General features: G+C 50.0%; 1 protein-coding gene across 1 annotated transcript; it reads right to left on the bottom strand.

The window, feature by feature from the left end:
- Positions 1-20,479, bottom strand: MOGAT2 (monoacylglycerol O-acyltransferase 2; the record flags this gene model as incomplete). The annotated part of the gene is made up of 6 exons (XM_080911854.1): positions 1-155; positions 2,080-2,279; positions 2,822-2,996; positions 3,318-3,522; positions 12,675-12,853; positions 20,389-20,479. The coding sequence occupies 6 exons, from the start codon at positions 20,477-20,479 to the stop codon at positions 1-3; spliced, it is 1,005 nt and encodes a 334-aa protein (XP_080767980.1).
- Between the last annotated feature and the right edge of the window lie 4,276 nt (positions 20,480-24,755).

Here is a 24,755-nt window from a genome sequence, read left to right as displayed (position 1 = left end):
TTAGCAGAACTCCAGATGCTGGTCCTCGGGGACATTGAACTTGAGTTTGTGCTCCTCAAAGAGCTTGCATAGCTCCTTGATATAGAGCTGGTGAAGCCGGTCCACCTCCTCCTCTGAAGGCTGTACTGTCATCTGCACCTCAATGGGTTTCCCCACTGCAAGGGACAGAGGAGGACAATGGCCCAAATGAGCGCCACCGCAGTCTCAGGGGCCCTGGGAGCAGGTCATCCCACAAACTGTCTCACAATCATTCCCTCCTCCCCTGATTTCAGATACTTGCTCTCTCCCTGCTTCCCTCCCCCTTCCCTCACCCCGTGTGTGTGTGTGTGTGTGTGTGTATAAGTGTAAGTTCGTGTATATGTATACATGTGTGGAAGCCAGAAATTAATCTCTAGTGTTGTCCTTCTGATGTCATTAACCAGACCTACACACACACACACACACACACACACACACACACACACACACACAGGTAATTCCAAGGTTTAGAACAATTCACCCCCAGACTCTCAGTATACAATCAGCCAGTTTTTAATATGTCGGTCGATACGCCTGTAAAAAAATGTATGTTTTTACATACATTCTCTCCCTTAATCTCAGGCTGACTAACCCTGCTATGATTCCTACTTGATCGGTGTCGTAATGAGGTTCAGAAAAGTTAAGTAATTGATCCAAGGAACCAGGTGGAAGCAATACTCGGTTCATACATGACCTCCAGGCTGCACAAGTCACCTCCAGGGTGTACACGTCACCTCCATGGTATGTGAGTCCGAGAGTTCTAAGTGCCAGAGGTGGAGGCGTCGGCACTTCCAGAATGAAGTGGAGGAGCCACAGCCAGGCAGCCCTTCTTCCTTCACTACCATGTGCCCCTTATGTGCTGCTCAGAAAACTTCTACATCTGCCTGGCTGGGAAAGCAGTGCTCTCTCCCCTCGGAACTATCGCTGGAGGCAGCAGCGCAGCAACAATATCAAGTAGGCAAGGACATTGCCGTACAACCAGTAAGGTCCCGGATGTAAGGAGTACCAGATCCATGCTCGACTAACAAATGGGTGGGTGGGTGGGTAGAGGGACAGATGGGTGGATAAGGTGGAGTTGAAATGGATGGGGTTTTCTCTATAAATGTCAGAATGTGAATCCAAGAAGAAAACAAAAGAGGTGTATAGGTAGATGAAGAACTGTTAAGTCTACACACAGAAAGAGCCGCCAGAGTCTATTCAAAGTCTATTGATTATTAGTTGGCACGCACATTTTCAGACTTTTCCTTTTGGTACCTACATCTGTGTTCGTGTGCATGTGTGAGCATAGCAAAGCCCAGAGGTCAATGCTGCATGTTTTCCTCAATTATACATCATCGTATTTTTTTGAGACAAGGTCTCTCACTAAACCAGGAGCTTGCCCACTGGCAGACTGCCAATCACCAAACCCTAGAGATTATATTTCAGTCCCTCCAACCTAGGATTACAGATGCCCACCAACCACCATGCCTTGTGTCCAGCTTTCAAATGGGCATTGGTGGGGGAGGGGGCAAGCTCACAATTGCTCAGCAAACACTTCATTAGTTGAACGATCTCCCCAGCCCTGGATCACAATTAAAGCGTCCTTCTCTGGCCTAAAGAAGGTCAGCTACATCCCAGTTACATACAACCTTAGTTCTGTCCCTCAAAGGCATGTGAGCTTTTGGAAGTTATTTTACTTCTTTGAGCCCCAGTTTACACCAATGAAATGGGGATAATAGTCCCTTTAAGGGACCAAGCTTCCGTATGGCAAATGACAAGTGTAACATCTGACACACCCCTCTTGAGAATGAAACACCAGCATCTCGCTTTAAGAATGAGTACTCAGGCATTAGAACCGCTCTGTGAGGGTAGGGACTTAGCCAGCAGTACCTTCGGGTCTGTTCCGCTCTCCTCCCAGACTGCTCTCCCGGAGGGTTATCTGTGTGGGGGCGTGCATCCCTGTCTAGACCCTGAGCTCCAGGAGGATGGGAGCATCTCTGACCCATCCTCCAGTTCCCTTGTAGCATCTAGCTCAGACCCTGCTCCTGAAGCCTGCCCTGCGCAGCCTGGATCTCGGCTCACCTATGGTGGTGATGGGCTGGCGGAAGGGCATGAGGCCAAAGCTGTACTGAAAGACACCTCTGCCATGGAAGAGAGGGAGGGAGATGCCCATGATCTTCTGTAGCCGGTTCTGGATCCAGCGCAGCCAGGTGCCAGGGGTGTTCTCAACTTGGTTGAACAGGTTGTTCTCCCCGAAGGAGAAGATTGGCACAAGAGCTGCCCTAGAGGGACACATGTGGAAGAACCCAGAAAGACATGGATGGAAAGCAGACTCAGCAGCTAGAAACTGAAGCAGATCTGCTGCCTTGACCTTTCTCTGACCTTCAAAGGTCCTTTTCAGGCTCCCAGTCTCTTTCGTGGCTACCATAATGGGTAAACCAGAATGTTCTAGAACATTTTTACTTCTTACCTAAAAAAAAAAATCTCCTGTGCCAACTGGCTCAACTTCCTCAGATGCCCCTCCCCAGGTGGGAGAACAGCTCCACAGTAAGGTCCCAACCTATTCTTTCAGATTCCCAAAGGTCTGAGAGTTCGCTCCAACAGTAGGGAACATGTCCCTTCTCACGTAGCTCTACCGGTTTCCCCAGGCTCCTTTGGGGAAAGGTATCTAGAAACTTGGCTGGGAGATACCAAAATGTAACGATTTTCATTGTATGCCCTGAGTGTCTCCTCAAGAAAACGGAAGCTACAGTCATCGTTGCTGTCGCCCCAACACAATACAAAGCTACAGTGGGCCTACAGTGTTGTCCCCACAGCTCCATACCCGTGTGTCAGGGCCAGTCTGATGAAGCCCTTTCGGTTCTTCAGCAGGAGTCTGTAGGCTCCAGGCCTGGCGTCCAGCGCCTCCTGCGCGCCCCCAACGATGATGGCTAGCAAGTTTCCGCCGCCCTTCCTGCTCAGAATGTGATCAGCACTCACCTTTTCCGATGAGACCAGCCCTGGGGAGAGAGCAAAGTAGGTCAGATACTGGGTGAAGGTGGCAGGACTGTGAAGAGGGGTGCAACCCAAGAAAGACCGTTACAATGGCCACGGAAGCCATGATTTCCCAACACTTTGCACCACCTGTGGTCTCTGCATTCCCTTTTTGCTCCCATGCCCTCATAGGCTTTCCCAGAACAGCAGTGCAGGGTGCTCTTCTTTGGGTCTAGCCTTGGTTACTGACCGAGTACTTAGAAGAAACACAGAGCTGTTGACAGCCCTTTCTCAGATCCCCCTACCCACCCAGCTTCTTCCTGAGCTACCTGGGTAAAGAGACTCACCCCCAGACATGATGTAGTCTCGGAAGAAGGGGGCCCGGAACCACACAGTCAGCATCATCAGATAGGAGTGGATGCCCGGGAAGAGCGAGGTGAAGCCTGTGCTTTCGGTGCACAGGTTAAGAAAGGCTCCAGCGGCCAGGACTCCATGGGGGTGAAAGCCTGCGATGTAGTTCCGGGAAGGGTCCAGCTCAGCTGTCTTGACCAACTGCAAGAGACAGCAAACTGGTCCTGGCTCTGCTACTTACTGGCTTGTGTCAGTCTTGGATTCTGAATCTCAGGATGTTCATAATCCTGAGTATACTGGATGCTTCCACAGAGATAGGTACTGCGTGGGACAGTGGATAACACATGGGTGCCCACAGACTGAGGGCTGGCTTTGGGCAAATTATTCCCCTGATGCCTATGTGTGAAGCTGGAACATTTGGCCTTGTCCCAGGAATGTCCTGCCCCTTCTGCTGAGAAGCTCAGGCAGGAAGAGACTGGAATTCCTGGTTACTGGGAAAGAGCTGTGATGGTTTGAATGGGAATAGCTCCCATAGGCTTAAATATTTGAATGTTTGGTCCGTGGTTGGTGGAACTGTTTTAGGAAGAATTAAGAGGCGTGGCCTTGTTGGAGGAGTATGTCACTGGAAGTGGGCTTGGGGATTTTAAAAGCCCACATCAGGCCCAGTCTGGCTTTTTCTCTGCCTCCAATTTGTGGATAAGCTCTCAGCGATTGCTCAAGCACCATGCCTTCCTGCTTGCAGCCATTCTTTTGGTCATGATGACCATGAAGTAACTCTCTGAAACTGAGCAAGCCCCTAGCTAACCATTTCCTTTTGTACGTTGCCTTGACCATGGAATCTCTTTATAGCAATAGAAAGGGAGCTAAGATGGAAGTCCCAGATGCCAGGAAAGCAAGAAGTTCCCAAGACCCAACAGTATGACATTAGCTGAAATACCCAACAGAGGGAGGAGAGAACCTGTAGAGACCATATCCAGAGGTTAGGCATGGCTCCTGGTTGAGGGATGGAACCACCCACCCATCTTCAAAATATTAAAAACAGAATTGTTCTTGTCTAAAGGAAATGCAGGGACAAAGAGTGAAGCAGAGACCGAAGGAAAGGCCATCCAGAGACTGTCCTACCTGGGGATCCATCCCATATGCAGCCACCAAACCCAGTCACTATTGCTGATGTCATAAGCCCTTGTTGACAGGAGCCTGGTATGGCTGTCCCCTGAGAGGCTCTGCCAGTGCCTGACCCATGCAGAGGTGAATGCTCGCAGCCAACCATTGGATTAAGCACAGGGACCTCAATGGAGGAGTTAGGGGAAAAGACTGAAGGAACTGAAGAGATTTGCGACCCCTTAGGAAGAACAACAATATCAACCAACTGGACCCCCCAGAGCTCCCAGGGACTAAACCACCAACCAAAGAGCACACATGGAGGGACCCATGGCTCCAGCTGCGCATGTAACAGAGGATGGCCTTGTCTGGCATTGATGGGAGGTGAAGCCCTTGGTCCTGTGGAGGCTCCATGACCCAGAACAGGGGAATGTTAGGGCAGTGAGGCAGGAGTGGGTGAGTGAGTGGGGGAGCACCCTCATAGAAGCCAGGGGGTGAGGTGGAGTAGGGAATTTTTGGAGGAGAAACCAGGAAGCGGGATAACATTTGAAATGTAAAGAAATAAAATAACCAATAAAAAAAATTCTTTTAAAGGAAGTGAAAGACATGAGGGCCACATGGGGGCACCACCATTGTGCCATGACACACATAGACACACAGACACACAGACACACACACACACACACACACACACACATTCTCTGCCTGGGCGGTATCTACATTCCAAGATCACTGCTGGAGACCATGTTATAGGTGGGGCCAGTGAGTCCTGACTTACTCTGCCAAGAACCCATTTTCCCCTCCTCAGTGCCCTGTGCTCTGGGAGCCACAGCCATGGGATACAGAGCAGCCCACAGCCCCCTGGCTGATCCCGGGCAGCAGGCCTCCTATTAGGACTGTGAGCAGAGACTTTGTACCCCCTGGGAGAGAGGCTACACTTTGCATTGGCTAAGCTTTGCCAGCTGAACGGCCATCCTGTCAGCAAGCTGAAACCCACACAGTAGCATCTCCCTGAGGATTCTTCTTGCTGCCTCTGGGGCCACCGAGGTCTGGCAGCTGGCCTCAGCAGCTTGTGAGTAAAAACAGGGCCCCAAGCCTGTCTGCCCGTCCAGATTTCAGAACTTCCCTGTCCTTGATCTTGACTCGACCTATGAAAAGCATTTCCCACACAGGGTCCCCCCAAACCCTCCAGAGTACCACAGGACCCTGCAAGGATCACAGGAGCCATAGGCAGAGGGGCTGCTGCCGTCCCAGACAAGGCCCAGCCCTTCCCCCAGTACAGAGAGGACCGAGGAGATGGTGGACCCCTAGTCACTGGGAGAGGTGCCTTCAGCAGGATCCACCGGTCACGGTCATTCCTTGCTCCTTCTGTGGGAACACTATTTAAATTCTGCCCTTCCCTGGGTGTAAATGGACATTCATGAGAGCAAAACAAAGAGAAGGGGCTTTCGTCCCAGCAGCTCACTGCCGAAGGATGTCCACCAGCAGGGCTTGTCTGGACACACTGGGAATGAGGCACACGGGACAGTTACAGCTACAGAGGATTATGAAACAAGCTGAGCTTGCTTGTTTAGTGGACAGCAAGGAGCAGGACACAGCAACTGGGCATGAGTACACCAAACACTGCTGTGTGTGTGTAGTGTGTGTGTGAGTGTGTAGTGTGTGAGTGTGAGAGTGAGTGTATGTGTGAGTGTGTAAGTGTGAGTGTAGTGTATGTGAGTGTGTAGTGTGTGAGTGTGAGAGTGTGTGTGTGAGAGTGAGTTTGTGTGTGAGTGTGTGAGAGTGTGTGAGTATGAGTGTGTAGTGTGTGAGTGTGAGAGTGAGTGTGTGTGTGTGTAGTGTGTGAGAGTGTGTGTGGTGTGTAGTGTGTGTGTAAGTGTGTGAGAGTGTGTGTGTGTGTGTAGTGTGAGAGTGTGTGTGTAGTGTGTGTGAGTGTGAGTGTGTAGTGTATGTGAGTGTGTAAGTGAGTGTGAGTGTGTAGTGTGTGTGTGTATAGTGTGTGTGTGAGTGTGTAGTGTGTGTGAGTGTGTGTGTGTAGTGTGTCTGTGTGAGAGTGTGTGTGTAGTATGTGTGAGTGTGTGTGTGTGTGTGTTCTCATTTGGCCAGCATTCACAGTTTAGGCTGAACTATCCAGCCAGTGGACTCTGGGGATCTTCCCGTCTCTGCCGCCCCAGCGACAGGATGACAGATGACCACTACACCTGTCCTTTTCACATCAGTCTGGGCATCAGACCCGAGTCTTCAGGCTTGTGAGGCAGGTGCTTTACTGCCCGAGCCTTTCCCCGGCCCTAGGATGGAATTTTTTATACTTACTTTTTTCGTCCTCTTGAATTTTGAACAAGAATGCATTACTACTTTAAATAAGTGAATGAACAAATGAAAAATTGTACCCTTTACGTGAAGCATTTGCATAGAGAGAAATATCCTGGAGAGCAGGAAGACCCTGTGAACTGACATCTGCATACGGATTGACATGCCCAGATGCAAGTGCGTGCCCTGGAGGGTGACTGTGGTCCCACTGAGTGCTGCTCTGAACGTTCTCACCGGTGGTTCCTACGGGCATCTTCTGTGCTAACCAGCCACTGTTCCCTGTGAAGACCGGAGGCTGTGCCTCCTATACATCCTGTCTCCATAACAGGACGGGACACCGGAGAGAGGGGATGCCCCGGGAAAGAAGAAAGGAAGCCAGTGGAAGAGGCTGATGTGGCTTCCTCAGCAAGATGGCATCTCCGACCTCCGACTCCGACCCTGATAAAGTACCTAGGATTCCACCACAAGGAAGAGTGCCCTACGCTAGGAGTCCAGATGCTCACGACAGGGTTGTGCCAGACTCTGGCTCCTCCATGCCCATTGTTAACGGGACAGTGGTAATGCTTCCCTGACAGGGTTGTTATAGGTTCCCAGGAGGCAAAGGAAGTAAAGGGGGGTTGGAAAAGTACACAGGTCTCTCTGCAGCCCCCTCAGTTCTGTGAGAGTAGGGGAGGGTGGCCAATCAAGGTAGCTGGTGTCTGGAGAAATCCGGGCTGGGCCTGGCACTGGGCAGCGGGATTGAGAGGAGGCATCAGCCAGGTTGCTAGACTCCGGAACGCCTCATTTTTTTTCATTTTCATTGGTATCCCCTGTATACATGAGACCCGGTCTTTGGAAGTCTATGGCTGAGTCAAGTGCACTCGGAAACAGCTGTGCAGTCTCACCACGGACCAGAGCACACTTCCGGCTCCAGAAGGGAGTTCACATCAATCGTGACTCATTTCTTTCTCAGCAACCCTGGCAACTGCCAATCCGCTGGCCATCTCTCTGGGTTCGCGTGTTCTAGACAGCGCATACGGGAAGCCACACACTTTTGTAACTGGATTCTTGGACTTATTGGCATGAGTCTCTCTCATGCCGTGTTCTGGATTGTGCCTTACTCCGTTTTTATGAGCAAATAATATTCCACTGTATGGACAGACTGTTAGCTAACGAGCACTTGAGTAGTTTCTACTCTTTGGTTGTTACGAACAACATGGTCCTGAATATGTATGAACATGTTGTCAGTTCTAAAGAAACATCCTAAAATATTACTTTTAACCATAAGGCCCTCATCCATGGCTGCACAACATCATACAGTGCTGTGTCACACTAGCTTAGTCCAGTCTTTCCACATGTGCCCCGTGCCTTCTAAACCCTTCCGTGGCTCACACGCTCCAGGGTCCACTGTGTTCTTGGCTCTTCTTGGTTGCACTAAGCACCTATACCACGAGCTTGTAACATTTACCTGGGCTCTGGGGGCTGGCTACCGTGTGATAGCCCATTGCACAAGTGAGCAAGCAGGGCGCAGAGGTGATAAGAGAACTGCCCAGAACCACAGAGGTCACTTGGATCTGAGACCTGCCGTCTCCTGCAGAGAGCAGAGGAGAGGGCCAGAAAGCCTTGGCTCAGGACACAGAACACTCAGGACTAGCTTTAGAACTTTCTAGTCAGCTTTGCAAAACCCAGGAGTCCAGGTTACCTCCCTCAGGCTTCTGCATCAGCAGCTACTCAAGCACCCCAAGGCAAGAGGACCAATATTTTCATACAGGGAAAGTGGCTCATGACCTACTTGTGCACCTAGATTACCTGGCAGGAAAACAGGATTTCCCGGATCTGCTGCTGGTCTTGGGTGTGAGTGCCTATCCCTTGTGTGTGTGTGAATGTGTGCAAGTGTGCACGTATGTGTGTGGCTGGTTGGGTGGACACGTGTATATACAGGGCCTGGAGCAACTTCCTCGTATCCCCCAACCCAGCCAGATGCACGGATGAAGAAAAGGCTATCCTATCTGCCCTTGCAATGGCCCTAGGTGTGAGTTTGTCCTCCCCAGATTCTCAGTTAAATTCTCTGCCCCTCCTTCCTGCTACTCCATGAGGTCCTTTGACTGGGGCTCACGGCCATTTATGAATAGGTTCCTCATTTCTATACTCCCATTACCAACTTGAAATCAATATACACCCCACAATTCTCACTGAGGGTGTATTTCTTATGGCCCATAGACTATTTTAAAGTTTAACACTGAGACTATTACAGAGTTGCAGACATTATGACTATACGAGGCTCTGGGAGCTGGAGTGAACAAACAGTCCCAGCACGGACTTTGTGCCCGGTATGGTACACACACAACCCACTTTGTCCTTCATTGTCCCCTCTGAGAGCAATGTTGGTATCTGTGCCCCAGCACACAGGGGAGGAAACTGAGACCCGTGGTCTTTCTTCGGCTCACACAGCTACTGAGGGAACAGAGCCGGGCTGAGCCTGGGCATCCTGGCTCCAAACGCAAAGCCCTCCCAGATGCTGTGTGAAAGGCTGTAGGAGTTAATGAAGTGGGGGTGTGCTCAAGACAGGCCCCCTGCACTGGTGATGTGGGATGGCAAGGGCTCAGGATGCAGGAGCTTTGCAGGCTGATGCAAAGATGGGCTTTAATCCCAAGGAAGGGAGCACCGTGGGGTAAGTGGCACGCAGAAAAAGAAAGGCTCTTGGTTGGACTTAGGGTAGAGGAAGGAGGGATGAGCCAGAGGGTGGAGTTTAGGACCCAGAATACAGGTTCTGGAGCAGTGGTCCTCACTAAGGGAAGCAAGTTCACCATCTCCCACCCCTGTCTGAGGACATTTACGGTTGTCACAGCTGAAGACAATGGGGCTGGTACACAGTAGTTACCAGGATGAGAACAGTCAGAAGCAAGGGCTTATCTAGTCAACAGGGATTGAGAAAGCCTGTTGGAAGCTACTTGCTGGGAGGGACAGGAGTGGGGTGAGAGGTGGTCCGCACCCCTCCAAGCTGACTCAGACAATGATCTGTGCGATGTGCCCAGCATTTCCTGACCCCAGGTCAGGGTCCTGGCCACAGAACTTGGTCCTGCCCAAGGTTTTGGCCTGTGCAGACAGTGTTTATTCTGGGTGATGAAATCTTCACGGGGACACCCAGCTCCTGGGCCCACCGTTCACATGTGGTGAGGACTGCTCCCTCTCCGTAAACAGCCTGAGGTCCTACTGTTAGCTCTTAGGGAATCGGTAATGTTCTGATTTTGCTTGATACTTCCACCCCTGGAAGCTAGTTTGTAAAATCATGGCAACAGATTATCAAAACATGAGTCATCAGAAGACCACCGCATCGATGGGGAGTGAGGAGGCTTGGGGGTGGGGGTGGGGGTGCAGCAGAGCTGGAAAAGTCCCTGGAAGGGAGGGGAGGCATCCTGCGAGGTCAGTGAAAACGAGAGTTTGGAAGCTACAGCCCACTCCTGGTCACTCCCATCTTAGGCCAGGCACATCCCAAGAGACCAGCATCTCTCCCTCTGCTGGCCATTCACCAGTATCGCCTGCCCCTGGAGGGTGCTTCTGCACAGAGCCTGGGGTAGGCAAAAGACAGAGAGACCCCCGGCTGTGGAAGAATCAGTGAACATCCTCTGTCAGTCCTGCTGTGGGCAGTCTGGCCAAGTGGGCAGAGGCAGACGTCCTCTAGAACCCTGGGCTACCCAGATCTGGAAAATGTCACTTCTGGGCAGAGGCCACTAGGAAGCTCCACTGACCTGAGCTGCCTATTCAGCCTCTTCTTAGGCTTTGCTTTGGTCACACCGAGCTCCGGCTCAGGGAGTTTCTAGATGAGCAACTGGCCTCTGCCTGTGCCGTTCTCTTTACAGAAAGGCTTTTTTTTTTTTTTTTTTTTTTCTGGTGAGCTCAGCACTATAGTTCACAAAGGGAAAGTGAAGCCAGAGCCAGAATCTGCAAAGCTCAGCAGAACTAGCCAGGCTTCCTTTGATGCCTCTTCCACCTCCCCAGGGCATAGGCTGCACAGGTTGCACGTCTCGGAGAACCCTGACCTCCTCAACACATCGCCTAGAGAGAGGTGAGGCAGGGAAGAGGGTTCAGAGTCACAGAGTTCAGAGGCCCTGGAGCGAGGACTTGGGACTCTGCCCAAGACGTGCCCATGGCTGCTCTTGGATCCCAGCAAGCTGTGCTGTTTGTGCTGTGCTGTGGAGATCCTGGAAGAGGCCCCTGAAGAAAAAACAAATCTGAGGGGTGGGCTGTCATGCATCTGAGTCCCTCCCCCAGGCTAGCCTAGGCTCCCTCACATTGGACACTAAAATGTTCAATGCCCTTGATTGACAGTCCTTGCTAGCCCCGCCCTGTTTCCTGCCAGCCCCTTTCCTTGGAGGCCCTGCTCACAGGAAAGCTATGGGCTCCTGTATGACCACTGTCACACAACCTTCCTCAAGCCTTATGGGGCCCTGGGACTCTCAAAAGGGCACAGGGTAGGATCCTTGATTGGAGCCCTCATGATGCAAGCAAGCTGCTTAATTTTTGGGAGACTGTTGGTCCCACGGCTTCCCCTTTTGCTAGCAGGGAACTTGAGTCCTGGACTCAAGAAAGACGGGGGACTCTGCAGGGGAGGAAGAAGTCAGTCTAGGGTGAAGGTTAACGTGTCTGTGAGACCAGCTATTACTGATTCTCCAGGGGCTTGGTCTGCATAGTCTGTTAGAATACACACTGTTCGGGAAGGTATATGGCATCATCTCTATCTTGTTTGTTTGTGTTTTGAAGACCTGGTGTCTCTGAGTATCCTTAGCTGTCCTGGAACTCTGTAGATTTCAAACTCAGAACTCAAAGACCTATCTGCCTCTGCCTCCTGAGTGCTGGAATTAAAGACGTGTGATACCACCCCATGCCTTCTTTTTCATTTTGTTTTTAATGATTTATTTACTTTTATTTAATGTGCATTGGTGTTTTGCCTGCGTGGTTGTCTGTGTGGAGGGGTTGGATTCCCTCAAATTGGAGTTACAGTTGTGAGCTACTATGTGGGTTCTAAGAATTACACCCCAGTTCTCAGGAAGAACAGCCAGTTCTCTTAACCACTGAGCCATCTCTGCAGCCCCTGTTTGTTTTTGAGACAGGGTCTCTCTTCATAGCCCTAGCTGTTCTGGAACTCACTATATAGACAAGGCTGGCCTCGAACTCATAGAGCCGTGCTGGAATTAAAGGCCACCTCGCTCGGCTGTCTCTGTCTTGAGTATGACCCAAACAGAAGTGCAGAGAGACTAGGCAACCTGCAGGTCTGGATGAGGATTCTGGATGTCTAACTGCCCACGCCTGGCCTGCCTCCCACTGCCATCTCATCCCATCAGGAAGCCCGCGCTGCCTGCGGTTCTTGGGTCTATCCATATCCCACTGAAGGAGCCTGAGGTTGGTCCACTCAGGACCGACCTTCAAGTTCCAAGGCCACATGTTCACAATCACACAAAAGTGCCACCAACTGAAGATGCCAAAATTTGAGGACATGCACCGTAGGAGAGATCTCACTGCTTGTTGACCCTTAGGGACACTGAGGTCAGCATGGGCCAAGCCTTGCCTAAGAACGTTCAGCCTGCCCATGGTACGGCAGGATGAGCTCTGAGGCAGTCCTACACCAGTGTAGACACATTAAACCTGTAGAAGAGTTTGCTGTGTGAGTCGGGTCACACCCTTGAGTCCCCCTATCTGTTCAATGGAGTGTGGGGTCGGATGACCCCTTAAGACCTACCGTTTGCCACCTCACTCAAAACTAGGACTGCTGGTAGCTTTGCTCCTATAAGATACACATATCCCTTCAAACCCCTTCATCAGTGACCATACTGTCCCACAACCAGAGAGAAGCTGGGCCTCACCCAGGCCCCTGCCTCCCTGCCAGCCTTCTGCTTCTCAGACCTCTTAGCCCCACAGAAATGAGTTTCCCAGGGACCCTTTGGCCCCCAAAGCCTGGTACTCACAGAGACAGGGAAGTAATCCTTCATGTACTTCCATATGGCCAAGCTTCTGAAGAACTGTCTGGGCCGGCCTCCCTGACGCGGCTTGTCCCAGTCCAGGTACCACCAGGTGGCATACAGGATGGAGAGGAGCCAGAACCTCGTGAACAAGAGGCCTATGAAGATGGCAGTACAGACCTGGGCTGGGAGAGAAGTACAAGAGTTAGAGCGAGTTAGAACGGCAAGGGAAGCAGGTAAAACCCCAGCTTAGCTCTTCCGTGACTGTACCCCCCACCCCCACACCTGCAGTGCCTTCCCCACGCCAGTGCCTCTTGCCTTGCCTGAAAAGCCCTCACCTCTGCCGGAAGTGCTCCACCCCCCCCCCCAGCCTGCCGGCCCCTCCCTGGAGCCTGCAGTGCTCCACCCCCCCCTACCCCCCCCCCAGCCTGCCGGCCACTCCCCAGAGCCTGCAGTGCTTCCGCTACCCTCGAGCCTGCAGCACCCCGTCTAACAAACATCACTGAGAGGAAACCAACTGCCTCAGACACCTGGACATGCCACACTGGCCTGGGGCCCAGTGTAAAGTCATTTTCCCTCCACTACACCAGATGTCTCAACCTTCCCTGCTCCCATCCTCAGGGTGCCATATGCATTCAGTAGGTGCTTGAAAAAAATGGAAACATGGGCTGAATTAACTTCTGCCTTCTTTTTTAAATTAATTAATCATTATATATAAGTATACTGTCTCTTCAGACACACCAGCAGAGGGCATCAGATCTCATTTCAGATGGTTGTGAGCCACCATGTGGTTGCTGGGAATTGAACTCAGGACCTCTGGAAGAGCAGTCAGTGCTCTTAACCACTGAGCTATCTCTCCAGCCTAACGTCTGTCTTCTGATTACCTTAGGGAATCCCAGAGGAAAAGAGGCACTCTTCTTTCCAGGCCTCTTTCTATCCACCCTAAGTCAAAGCTAAGCCCAGACTTCCGACTGCTGCGAGGCACAGCCTGGCATCGGCCCTGGGAGCTGCTGCTGTCTCTTCCAGTGCTTGCCACACCTTACCCACTCCCATGGCCAGTGCCCCAACCACCCCAGACCCAGCCCACTATTTTGTGTGTTGTGGAGACATGGCCTGGTTAGCCTGGGGCACAGCAAGGCTAGGGCCAGGATAAATGCAGAAGTCTGTCTAGCCTACAGTTCTGTAACCCTTGCTGCAAGCAAATCCTGCCCCTGTCAGGTGCAGGGGGTCCTCGGGGCTGCTCCCATGTGATGGAGCATTGTTCCCATGGAGCACTAACCCACCCTCACGGGGGCACCATCTTTCCCGGTTGCGGATGCTTTCTCTTTCGGTGTCATAGGCAAACCGGATCCACATCCGCTAGTCTAGTTTCTCCTCACCACGGAGCCACATGTAGGGCTTGACTCCTTTTTGTTGTTTTCCTTGTGAAGTGGGACCTCAAATATCTCAGGTAACCTTCAAACTTCCTGTGTAGCTAAGGACACTCTGAATCTCAAATCCTTCTGCCTCTACTCTCCCAAGTCCTGGGATTATAGGCGTCCACCAAGCCTGGTTTATAAGGATCCAACCCACGGCCTTGTGATAGTAGGTAATCACTCTACCAACTGAACTACACCCCAGCCCTCAAATCCTTTCTATGCTTCTATCTATTCATCTATCTATCCATCTATATCTATCTATCTATCTATCTATCTATCTATCTATCTATCTATCTATCTATCCTGTCCTAGAACTCATTCTGTAGACCAGGCTGGCCTCAAACTCCGAGATCTTCCTGACTCTGCCTCCTACGCACTGGGATTAAAGGTGTGCACTACCACTACCGGGTGAGCCCTCAGATTCTTAAGGAAAGCCAGACACAGTTGTGAAGCACTTGGAGAAGATGGGAGGACAGACTTGCTGGTGTGAGGTTGCAGGTTGGGGCCTGACCACTGTGAACACTAAAGAACACCATAGATTTGGGCCACAAACACTCATTCTGCATGGAGCATCTATAACGTACCAACTCCTGGTGGGCCAGCCATGAGCCACCAATAAAATCTGTTCCTGTGAAACTATCTTTCCAATGTTGTTTTGAGGCATTTTATGTCTTGTTATAAAGGTTTGCTGGGTTTTGTTTTTGCATTTGTATGTGGTGGGTGTGCATGTGTGTCTATATGTGTGTGTTCACATGTGGTAAGTGTGAGCATGTGTCTGTGTTTGCATATGTGTGACGTGTACATGTGTGTAGGGTGTGCATGTGTGTGTTCACATGTGTGTGGGGTGTGCATGTGTGTGCGTTCACATGTGTGTGGGGTGTGCATGTGTGTGTTCACATGTGTGTGGGGTGTGCATGTGTGTGTGTTCACATGTGTGTGGGTTGTGCATGTGTGTGTTCACATGTGTGTGGGGTGTGCATGTGTGTGTGTTCACATGTGTGTGGGATGTGCATTGGTGACATCAGGAGTCTTCATCAACTGCTCATCACATTATCCCATCATTTCCCACCATGTGCTCACTTGAACCCAGAGTACATGCTGGTCTAGCTTCCGTGGTCCAGCATCCCCTGCCTCTCTCTGCCTTCTAAGTGCTGGAATTACTGGCAGGCTGCCATACCAACCCAGAGTTTACCTAAGGTCTGGGGTTTCAAACTGTGGTCCTCACACTTGCAATGAGTTGTTTCCCCAGCCCTGTTCTAAAGTTCTTGGTTCTGGTAAAATGTAGTGAAGACACCATGTATCACCATTGTGAGTGACACCGTGTATCACCATTGTGAGTGTACAGTGCAGTTAAGTACATTTTTAATTCAGCCATTGACGCCTTCTGTTCCCAGAACTCTTATCTTCCCAGACAGAAATTCCACTCAGGAGACTCCACCCCCACCCCCTCCCCAGCCCAGGGGGGGCACCCACCCATGCTCCCTGTGATTTACTCCAGGCACACTATAGTGTGGGGTCATAGGCATTCACCCCTTTTCTTCTTTCTTTTTTTAATGTTCCCTTGTGTGTGCATTTGACTTCTCCATTAGTAGATACTAAGATTAAATCCATGTTACTTGTTTTAAAATGCCATGAAATTATTTATAAATAAAAATGGGGGGGGATTCAAACACAAACCCAGACAAATGGTGTCTGTAGAAAACCTAAAAGACAGCTGCAGCCAACACCTACAGGGCCAGCCTGTCCCTCCAGATGTCTGCCTCTCTTCCTGCACCCCTCTAAGGCGTGGATGGAGAGACAGGACCAACAGCAGCTCATGGGTTTGTTACTTTCAGAGGCAACTGTAGAAGGCTTGGAATCAAGGGACAACATGAGTAGAAACAGAGGCCGGCACAGATATCCCCCACCCAGAAGAGACAGAAAGATCCTCTAAGCAGGAGACAAGGAGGGAGAGAGGTTGACTTAGACTTTATTTATTTATGCTTTTCATTTCGAATTTTTGCACTGGAAATAGGCAGCAGCTGCTGTAATGTGTACCTGTTATCAAAGCTAAGGCAGGAGGATGACAAATTCAGACTCAACCCTCAGCTACATAGAGAAAAAGCTCTCTCTTTCTCTCTCTCTCTCTCTCTCTCTATGTGAGCATGTATGCATATGTGCATGTGTATATGCATGCTTGCTTGTATGGGTGTGTAATTCCCATATGAGCATGTGCATGTTGAGGTCAGAGGTCAGAAGTCATGTGTCTTTATCATCCTTCATTTTTCCCCTCTGGGGCTAAGGACCTAACCCAGGACCTTGTATTTGCTAGCAAGTGCTCTACCCCAGCCATAGATCCCTAACCTCTCTACATTATGTTTTGAGACGAGAGCTTTTCACTGAGCCTGGAGCTCACTGGTTCAGCCAGGATGGCTGCCGGAATGCATCTGTTCCTCCTGTCTTCCCAGAGCTGGGCTTACAAGGCTATCCTGCCACATCCAGCTTGTTCTGAGGGCTCGGGTATGTGGGCACAGGGAGTCAACTCTGACCACCACACTTGCAAAACCAGCACATTCCCAACTGGGCCATCTCCCTCCCCCCCCCCCCGCAACCCCAATTTTTTAATGTTAAAAATAAAAACAAACAAACAAACAAAAACAATAAAGCAACAACAGCTTTTCCCATTTTGGGTTAACCCAAAAGTCTCTGCAGTGGCTCTAATTTAACAAGACCCTCTCTCAAAAAGAAAAATTTACTGGCTACCTGGAGGGGAGGATTATGGGAAGTCTTTTACTTAAAGGTTTGAATGATGTTTGAATGAGTTACTTTTGCACACTAGAAAAAAAAAGCTTGGGAGAAAACAGAGGATACTTCCCCTCGACTAGAAGGATCTTGCTTGACTATCCTGTCTCCACATTTATTTCTCTGCCCTGTTAACAGCAAACCCAGATGGGTCTGCTTGGTAATTTAGGAAGGAAGCCCGCCCTTCCTTCCTTCCTTCCTTCCTTCCTTCCTTCCTTCCTTCCTTCCTTCACCCAATAGTTATACCAACCCCTACATTTTGTTGTTTTGTTTTGTTTTTGAGACAGGGTTTCTCTGTGTGTGGCCCTGGCTGTCCTGGAACTCACTCTGTAGACCAGGCTGGCCTTGAACTCAGAGATCTGCCTGTCTCTGCCTCCCAAGTGCTGGGATCAAAGGCTTGTGTCACCATGCTTGTCTTAAGCACCTACTTTTTAGGGATTCTGAGAGGATATGAACACTGGCTGAGGTCACATAGCAAGCCAGCAGGGTGAGACCTGGGGTTCAGTGCTTGGCCCATGCCGTTCATTCATTCACCAATATAAAATAAAACAAAAACATCTAGGAACAACATGGACCAAGACTGAGGAACCTTACTCTCCCAAGAGAGAGATGTGAGAGGGGAAAAGAAACAGAAGCAAGAGTAGCCCATCTGGAAAGTATTTGGCTTGGGGCCTGAGCCTTTGGTGCCTGGTCCTAATTGACTTTCCCAGCTACTACCATGCCATTTTGCAAAACACATCCCACATGTCCAGCTTGAAATGGCTGTTCAGATCACCCTCTGTTTTTTCTTCCTTCTTCAGCCTTCCCTGACTGGGCAGCTGAGTATTGGCTGGCTTTAGATTCACTGTATTTTTTTCTTGGTGTGTATGTGGTTTGTAAGCATGTATATATGTATGTACGTATGTTCATATGCGGGTCTGTGTGTGTTCAGGTGCCAGTGTGGAAGCTTGAGGCTGCTGTGGGCATTTTCCTCTATCACTCCAAACATTTATCTTTCTATCCCTCTGTGACTCTCTGGCATTGAGACAGTGTCTCTCTCCCCGCCCCCCTTGAATCCAGGGCTCACTGATTGGACTAGTCTAGCTAGCCAGCGTGCTCTATGGCTCTCTTGTCTCTGCTTCCTTTGTGTTGATATTATAGGCAGGCCACCAACACCACCTGGTGCTTTCACAGGTGCCGGGATCTGGTAGTCTGAATGAAAATGGCTCTGATAGGTTCCTAAGGACTGGCACTATTAGGAGGTGTGGTCTTGTTAGGATGGGTGTGGCCTTGGAGAAAGTGTGCTGCTGTGAGTGGGCTTTGAGTTCTCAGATGCTCAAGCTAGGCCTAGTGGCTCACTCTCTTTACTCTTTCTTCTTGCTGCCTTCGGATCAAGATGTGGAACTCTGAGCTCCTCCAGCACCGTGTCTGCCTGCATGCTGCCATGCTTCCCACCATGATGATAATGGACTGAACCTCTGAACCTGTGAGCCAGCCACAATTAAATGTTTTCCTTTATAAGAGTAGCTGTGGTCATGGTGTCTCTTCACAGCAATAAAACCCTAAGACAGGATCCAAACACTAATCCTGATATTTGTGCAGCAAGTGCTTCACTGACAAAAATCCTGTCCCCAACCAAAACCTCACTATTCTTTAAACGTCCTTTAAGTAGTAGTCTGTGGACTACACCCCCACCATACTACCCCCGATTACCTCTTTGTTATGACGTGTGTGTGTGTGTGTGTGTGTGTGTATGTGTGTGTGTGTGTGTGTGTGTGTGTGTTTATGTTCACCTGTGGGTGGGTGTGTTCACCCACACGTATGTATGCTTGTGTGTGAAGGCCAGAGGACAACCCTGCATGTCCACCTCAGGAAGGCTGTCCCCCTTCTTTTGAAACAGTGTTCCTCATTAGCCAGAAGGTCACCCATTAAGCTAGGCGACCTGGCCAGCAGGCTCTAGGGAGCTTTCTGATCCTGCTAAGATTACAACGTCAGCACGTCTGACATTTTTACAGAGGTTCTGGGAATCAACTTTGCATTGGAGACTCTGAGGCAATCCTTCAGCACCAACATCACCACCATCACCATCATCAATAAAAAGTCGAGACAGCAAGTATTTCAGACATTTCAGAGCTTGTGACTTAAGATGCATATAGAGAGGAACCAGACACTTAAGTAGCAGTTTAGAACTTAATCTTTTAGGACCCGACACCCCCCCCCCCAACCACTCTTGGATCTTAGACTGAAAAAACAAAACAAAAAAGCACACAGGCCTGTCTTGGCCCCGGTTAAGTGACTACGGATGGAGAATTGATTGCCTTTGATCTCCCCATCCCCCACACAGCAGGCACAGGGACCTTTAACACAAGTCTGGACCTTGAGTGGCTGGGTCTATTGTTCTCCTTTGCCCTCGGGATAGGGGGTAAACTCAAAAGGCTCTAGCTAGTCCTCTCCAGCTCAGGGGAGCCCTGACTTCTGTGCTCTACTCCCTGGTCTTGCCAGGTCTGTGTAAGAGCAGGTACCACAGGCTGCAAAGATAAGGTAGGTTCATCCAGTCAGATATACTCCTGTCCTCAAGGACACAGGAGGCAGGCTGGGCCTGGTGTCTATTAGCCCCTGTGAGCTCGTGGGTCTCCAGAGCCCTTTGACCCAAGCCATGCGGCGGTTTAGGCCACGCCCCTCTGTTTTCTCAATCCATCATCCTTGTTCTCTGTATCCACACCTCCTCCTCCTGGGGCCCTCTGCCCATCCCCCAACCCTTCTTCCTCTGGAAGGAGCAGTTGCCGGGCTCCTGATTTATAGCCTGGGTCTTTCAAGTATGCGATTCCTCTGCTTGGCTGTTAGCAGCGGTTCTTAAACTGGTTCCCGACCCTGGAATAAAGCTGCAGACCCATTTAAGGTGGGTGCTAGAGGTGTGATTCTAGAAGTCCCACTTTGTCGTAATCAGCCTTGTAGATGAAACGTTGTGAGATGGTCATAAGGAAGCACACAAACACGTGTATACTGAGCCTGGGAATGTTTGGACAGCCAGCAGTATCGGAACCCAGGCTGAATCTGAGTCCTGGAACGGTGCTGAAGTGGAGCCACGCATCCCCGGGGTGGGACAGAGCCACATCTCGGGAGCTAGGCTAGGTCTTTTTCGTAGAAGTTTCCAGCTTTCTGCATTTCCTCTACAAAGACCCCATAGGGTGACACTGGCAACCCTATCAGACAACTGGTGAAACAGGACAGTCCCTTCCTTCCTGGCCTCAGTCTCAGCTCTCTTTTTCTCACAGGTAAACTGGAGCGCTTTCCCCAGCATCTGATGCTCCCCTAACCCTCAGAAGCTTGCAGCTAAGGATTGGAGGAAACTACCCCAAAGTCCAAGAAACTAAAGCCTGCCTAAGGCATGGGAGATGCAACATACTCACAACGAGGCTCTGGCAGACCCCAGAAGAGCTCTTGAGCCCCGCAAAGCCCCTTCCTGAATCTCTCCATCAAACATCCAGTGCTCCCGTGGAGGCTGCCCTGCCCTTCCCGTGTGCCCGTGGCTACCCTCTTACCCAAGGCCAGGAAGGAGAAGACCCACTGAAGGACGGCGAAGGTCTGTAGCCGGCGCTCCCATGGTACCAACAGGGGGGCGAACTTCACCATGCTGAGCGGGCTCGGGGGGCTCCACACCACACACCGGCTGTACTCTAGGTTGAGAGGGGCCGGGCCAGCCCCGCCCCGCCCAGCACAGCCCCCTTTCTCCGCCCACGCCAGATCTTTTTTTTTTTTTCCCCTACAGGAAACCTTGGAATCCCTCTACTGCGACCAGACTTAAGGAAGGCGGAAGAGAAACCTGTTTCATCCTTATCTGTCCTCTTAGGCAATGCCTTATCTGCCAAACCACGTTCCTGCCCTCTAGAATTTGCTCTAGCTACGTAGCAAGAAGGTAGAAACCTCAAGGGCAAGTGCTTCTTGCCCTTTGGTGGCGACCCCAGGGGGTGTCAAATGATCTTTTCTGTCGCCTATCAGATATCCTGAGTATCAGATGTTTACATGATCATTTATAAAATTAAGTTGCAGTTATGAAGTAGCAACGCATAATTTTATGATTGGGTGTCACCACACCACGAGGAACTGTGCTAAAGGGTCACAGCTTCAGGAAGGTTGAGAACCACAGCCCAAGGGGAATGGAGTGGTGCTCTCACCTACCTAATACTCTCCTTCCTTTCTCACATGTCCACTGCGCTCCCTGCACAAGCAAGTTGCAACAGCTCGCACCGGAAAGCCCTGCGCCCATATTTCCTCCATCTGCCCTCCCTCTGCTTAACTAACCAGTAGAATCCAGAAAGCCTGTGTTCTGGGGTGTGTGTGTGTGTGGGGGGGGTGTCTTTCCGACCCCCATACCTTGTAGGTCCTCAGCCCCGCACTTCACACAACAGCATTCCGTAAAGCTGTGCTCACAGGTTCGCCACTGACAGCCAGGTTACTCATCATGTTTGGTCAGCAGGCTCAGTCACCTTCCAGCACTGCACTTCCTGAAGCCACTCCTTCCGGCTTGCCTCCTGTGCCCCAAGCTACTCTTCCTTGGGCTCCTTTGACCTGTCTATCAAGCTGGTCTCTGCCTCCCCTGTGGTGGGAGTAGAGGTGGTTACCACTACATCTGGTTGTGTTCAGGCTGTGTGTGGCTTGTTTCCCGTCTCGGTAGAAAGGTCTTCCGGACCTGGAGCCTCCAGTTCTGATCTCTCCCCCAACCTCTAGACTTGAAGACCTAGGTGGCTACTTGGACAGCCCCCGTCGCTTGCACGTCTCACTGAACCCAACTGCCACCGCTTCCCCGGGGCCAGCTCTACTGTTTCACACCATGGCAAAGGATAATTTCAACTTCCCTAGTTGCTGAGGCTATAGCCAGAGTCGCATTAGAGTTTTTGTTTTTCTCCGGCCACATCCACCCATCACTAAATGTGTTCGTTCTTCTGAATGTTTTCCTTTAGGGTGAAGAGACCGGTCAGCAGTCAAGAGTGATTACTGTTCTTGCAGAGGACTCAGGCTCTGGTCCCAGCACCCACGCAGGTTCAAACCATATAGCTCCAGCTCCAGCAGATCTGCCACCTCTGGCTCCTGCAGGCACCAGTGGGGATCGCCATGAAGGAGGAGCTATGGTGGGCAAGTGAGCTCCCTGGAGATGACCCACCCTCTTGCTCACCTACTAGGGTGGATCCACACACTCTAGAAAGTCGTGGCCCCAAAGACTTTGTTCCAGAGTTGCTTCTTACTACTGGCGTGCCTTCTCGTGGGGGGGGGGGTCTTCATCAGTCTCCTCTTATTTCACTTGGGGTCAGTAGAGACTGGGAGACCCTCAGTGCCCATAGCCCAGTGTGATTACTTCAAGGGTGACAGCCCACTCTGTTGGGCAAGTTTCCTTCAGATCAACGTGAAGATGAAAGTTCTTGAGATAATACTGTTTAGATGGATTCATAATGATTGATGGAACTCCTGATTTGGTGTAAGGGGTAATTTTTCGAAGCCTGGGGAGTGGATGGAAAGTTTAAAGTTAGGATCAAGAACAGACTGTGCCCCTCCCTCATAGAACGGCAAGAGCTGCATGGTCGGGGAAAGGAGTGCAGTGAGTGTTAATGCAATGCAAGCATTGTAATTGAAATAGCAAGAAAAATAGGCTTGGGACAGGTTAACGATCAAAGAAAGCATTCCCTCTAGGTTGGGCCCGAGTTCCTTGGTCTTGTGATCTAGGGATGTGGTAACAGGTCGTTAGTGTCCTCTATGAAATAGAAAAGTTATGAATAAAGAATAAACAATTCTCTTATAAGAACAGGGTACTGATGATTAGCCAGTGTAGCTGATCGAGACTTCAGAAATGAGAGAGAGAGAGAAGGGGGGGCAGACATGACCTGTTCCTTATTAAGTACAGATTGTTCTCAACCAAGCAGAGGAAGAAACTTGCTACTGCAGACTTGGCCTCTGCCTAAACTTTGTTAATCTCTGACAAGAGAATTACTGCTTTGGGGTTACAATGAGCTTGTAGAAAAAAAAAAAAAGATGGCAATTGTTTAGTTAGATATAAGTTTCAGAACAGAAATATATAATCAATAATCCTGTTTTAATTTCCTCTTGTGTAATGATCCTAATCTGTTTGTGAAGAATATGTTTTTGTGGTGATTAAGCTTGCTAAACAGAAAAAAAAATTTTTTTTGCCTAAAGGGTATAAATGGCATTAAGAGGAAAAAATTGCTGGAGCCTGTTTAGGCTTCAACCACTCTGTGTGTGTGTGTGTGTGTGTGTGTGTGTGTGTGTGTGATTTCTCCCTTTTCTTTTTAGCTAATTGCTGGATACCATAAGCAGCAGCCCCCCGCCAGCCACACTCTGGGCTGACCCCCTCTACGCCATCAGCTTCTCTTAGTGCTGAATCCCATCAGCTACTTTCAGCACTGACCCCAGTCCCTGATGCCACACCTTGCTGACTCAGTTTATCCTGTGGTGTCAAAGCTGACCTTTGACACATTAGTACTCATGTACATCTGCATGTACACACACACACACACACACACACACACACACACACACCTCTAAAAATATATCTGACTTGAGCCCATGAGTAGTGGTGTTCACTGGGGTCTGTGAGTTCAAGGCCACCCTGGTTTATACAGCAAGTTCCAGGTTAGCTGGGGCTACACAGTGAGACTCCATCTCAAAAACAAAACAAAAAAAACTTGGGGTTAGGGATTTAGCTCAGTGGTAGAGCGTTTGCCTAGCAAGAGTGAGGCCCTGGGTTCAGTCCTCAGCTCTGAAAAAAAAAATGAAGTAAAATAAAGAAACCTGAGACAAATAGTTTATAAAGAAAATGCTTTTATCCCCAGTGATCCAAGGATCTTTCTCTAAGCTCCACTGGTTAAGGCTCACTCCCTCTCCAAGAGAACCACTCCACTATATGTGGAACTTGACCCATTTATCCAGCCACACGACCATCCACCAGGAAAAACCCCAGGTGTATTCAAAGTGCTCTCTTTTCATAAAATAAAATCGGTCCTGCGGCCTCACTCTGTAAGTGGTCAATAAGCAGAAAGAACATGACCAGTGTCCCTCCCGTCCCCGTCCCTCACAGGCCCTTCTCTTCCCATAGGTGACCAACCAACCTCATTTCTGCTTTTCTTTTTTTTTTATATAGATTTGCCTGAATATATGCAAATGGACCATATATGTGACTGGTGCCCTCAGAGGTCATCGGATGTCCAGCACCTGGAGTTATGGATGATTGTGAATCCCTAAGAGGATGCTGGGAATCATCCCTGGTCCTCTGCAAATCCAAGAGGTGCTCCTAACCACCGAGCCTCTCTCCAGCTCCCTCCCCCGCCACTTACACTTTGGTTTTAAAATTTCCTATAGCCCAGGCTAGTTTCAAACTTATTATCTAGCCAAGGATGACCTTAAGTTTCTAATCCTCCTGCCTCCACTTCCTGAGCGGGCATGCATAACTACACTTGGTTTATGTATAATTCAGATGGCAACCAAAGCTTTATGAACCACAGGCAAGCACTCTACCCTGACCGACCATTACTGGTTGGGGCAGGAGGAGTGTTGGGATTCTTTAAACCCCACCCCACTCCACTGTAGCTGTCCTCAGACACACCAGAAGAGGCACCAGATCTCATTACAGATGGTTGTGAGTCACATGTGGTTGCTGGGAATTGAACTCAGGACCCCTGGAAGAGCAGTCAGTGCTCTTAACCACTGAGCCATCTCCCCAGTCCCATACAATATATTCTGGCTGCAATTTTCTCTTTCCCCAACTCCTCCCAGATTCTCCTCACCTCCCTAACCCTACCCACCAAACAACACACCTTTTCTTTATCTCTCTTTAAAAAACAAAACAAAAAAGTACACACACAAAATTAGAGAGCCAAATAAACAAGTAAAAGATGAATAA

Source organism: Micromys minutus, assembly GCF_963924665.1.
Source record: "Micromys minutus genome assembly, chromosome: 2".
Lineage (NCBI taxonomy): Eukaryota > Metazoa > Chordata > Mammalia > Rodentia > Muridae > Micromys > Micromys minutus.
The sequence above is the reverse complement of the archived record's forward strand: the minus strand, read 5'-3'. Positions and strand labels throughout refer to the sequence as shown.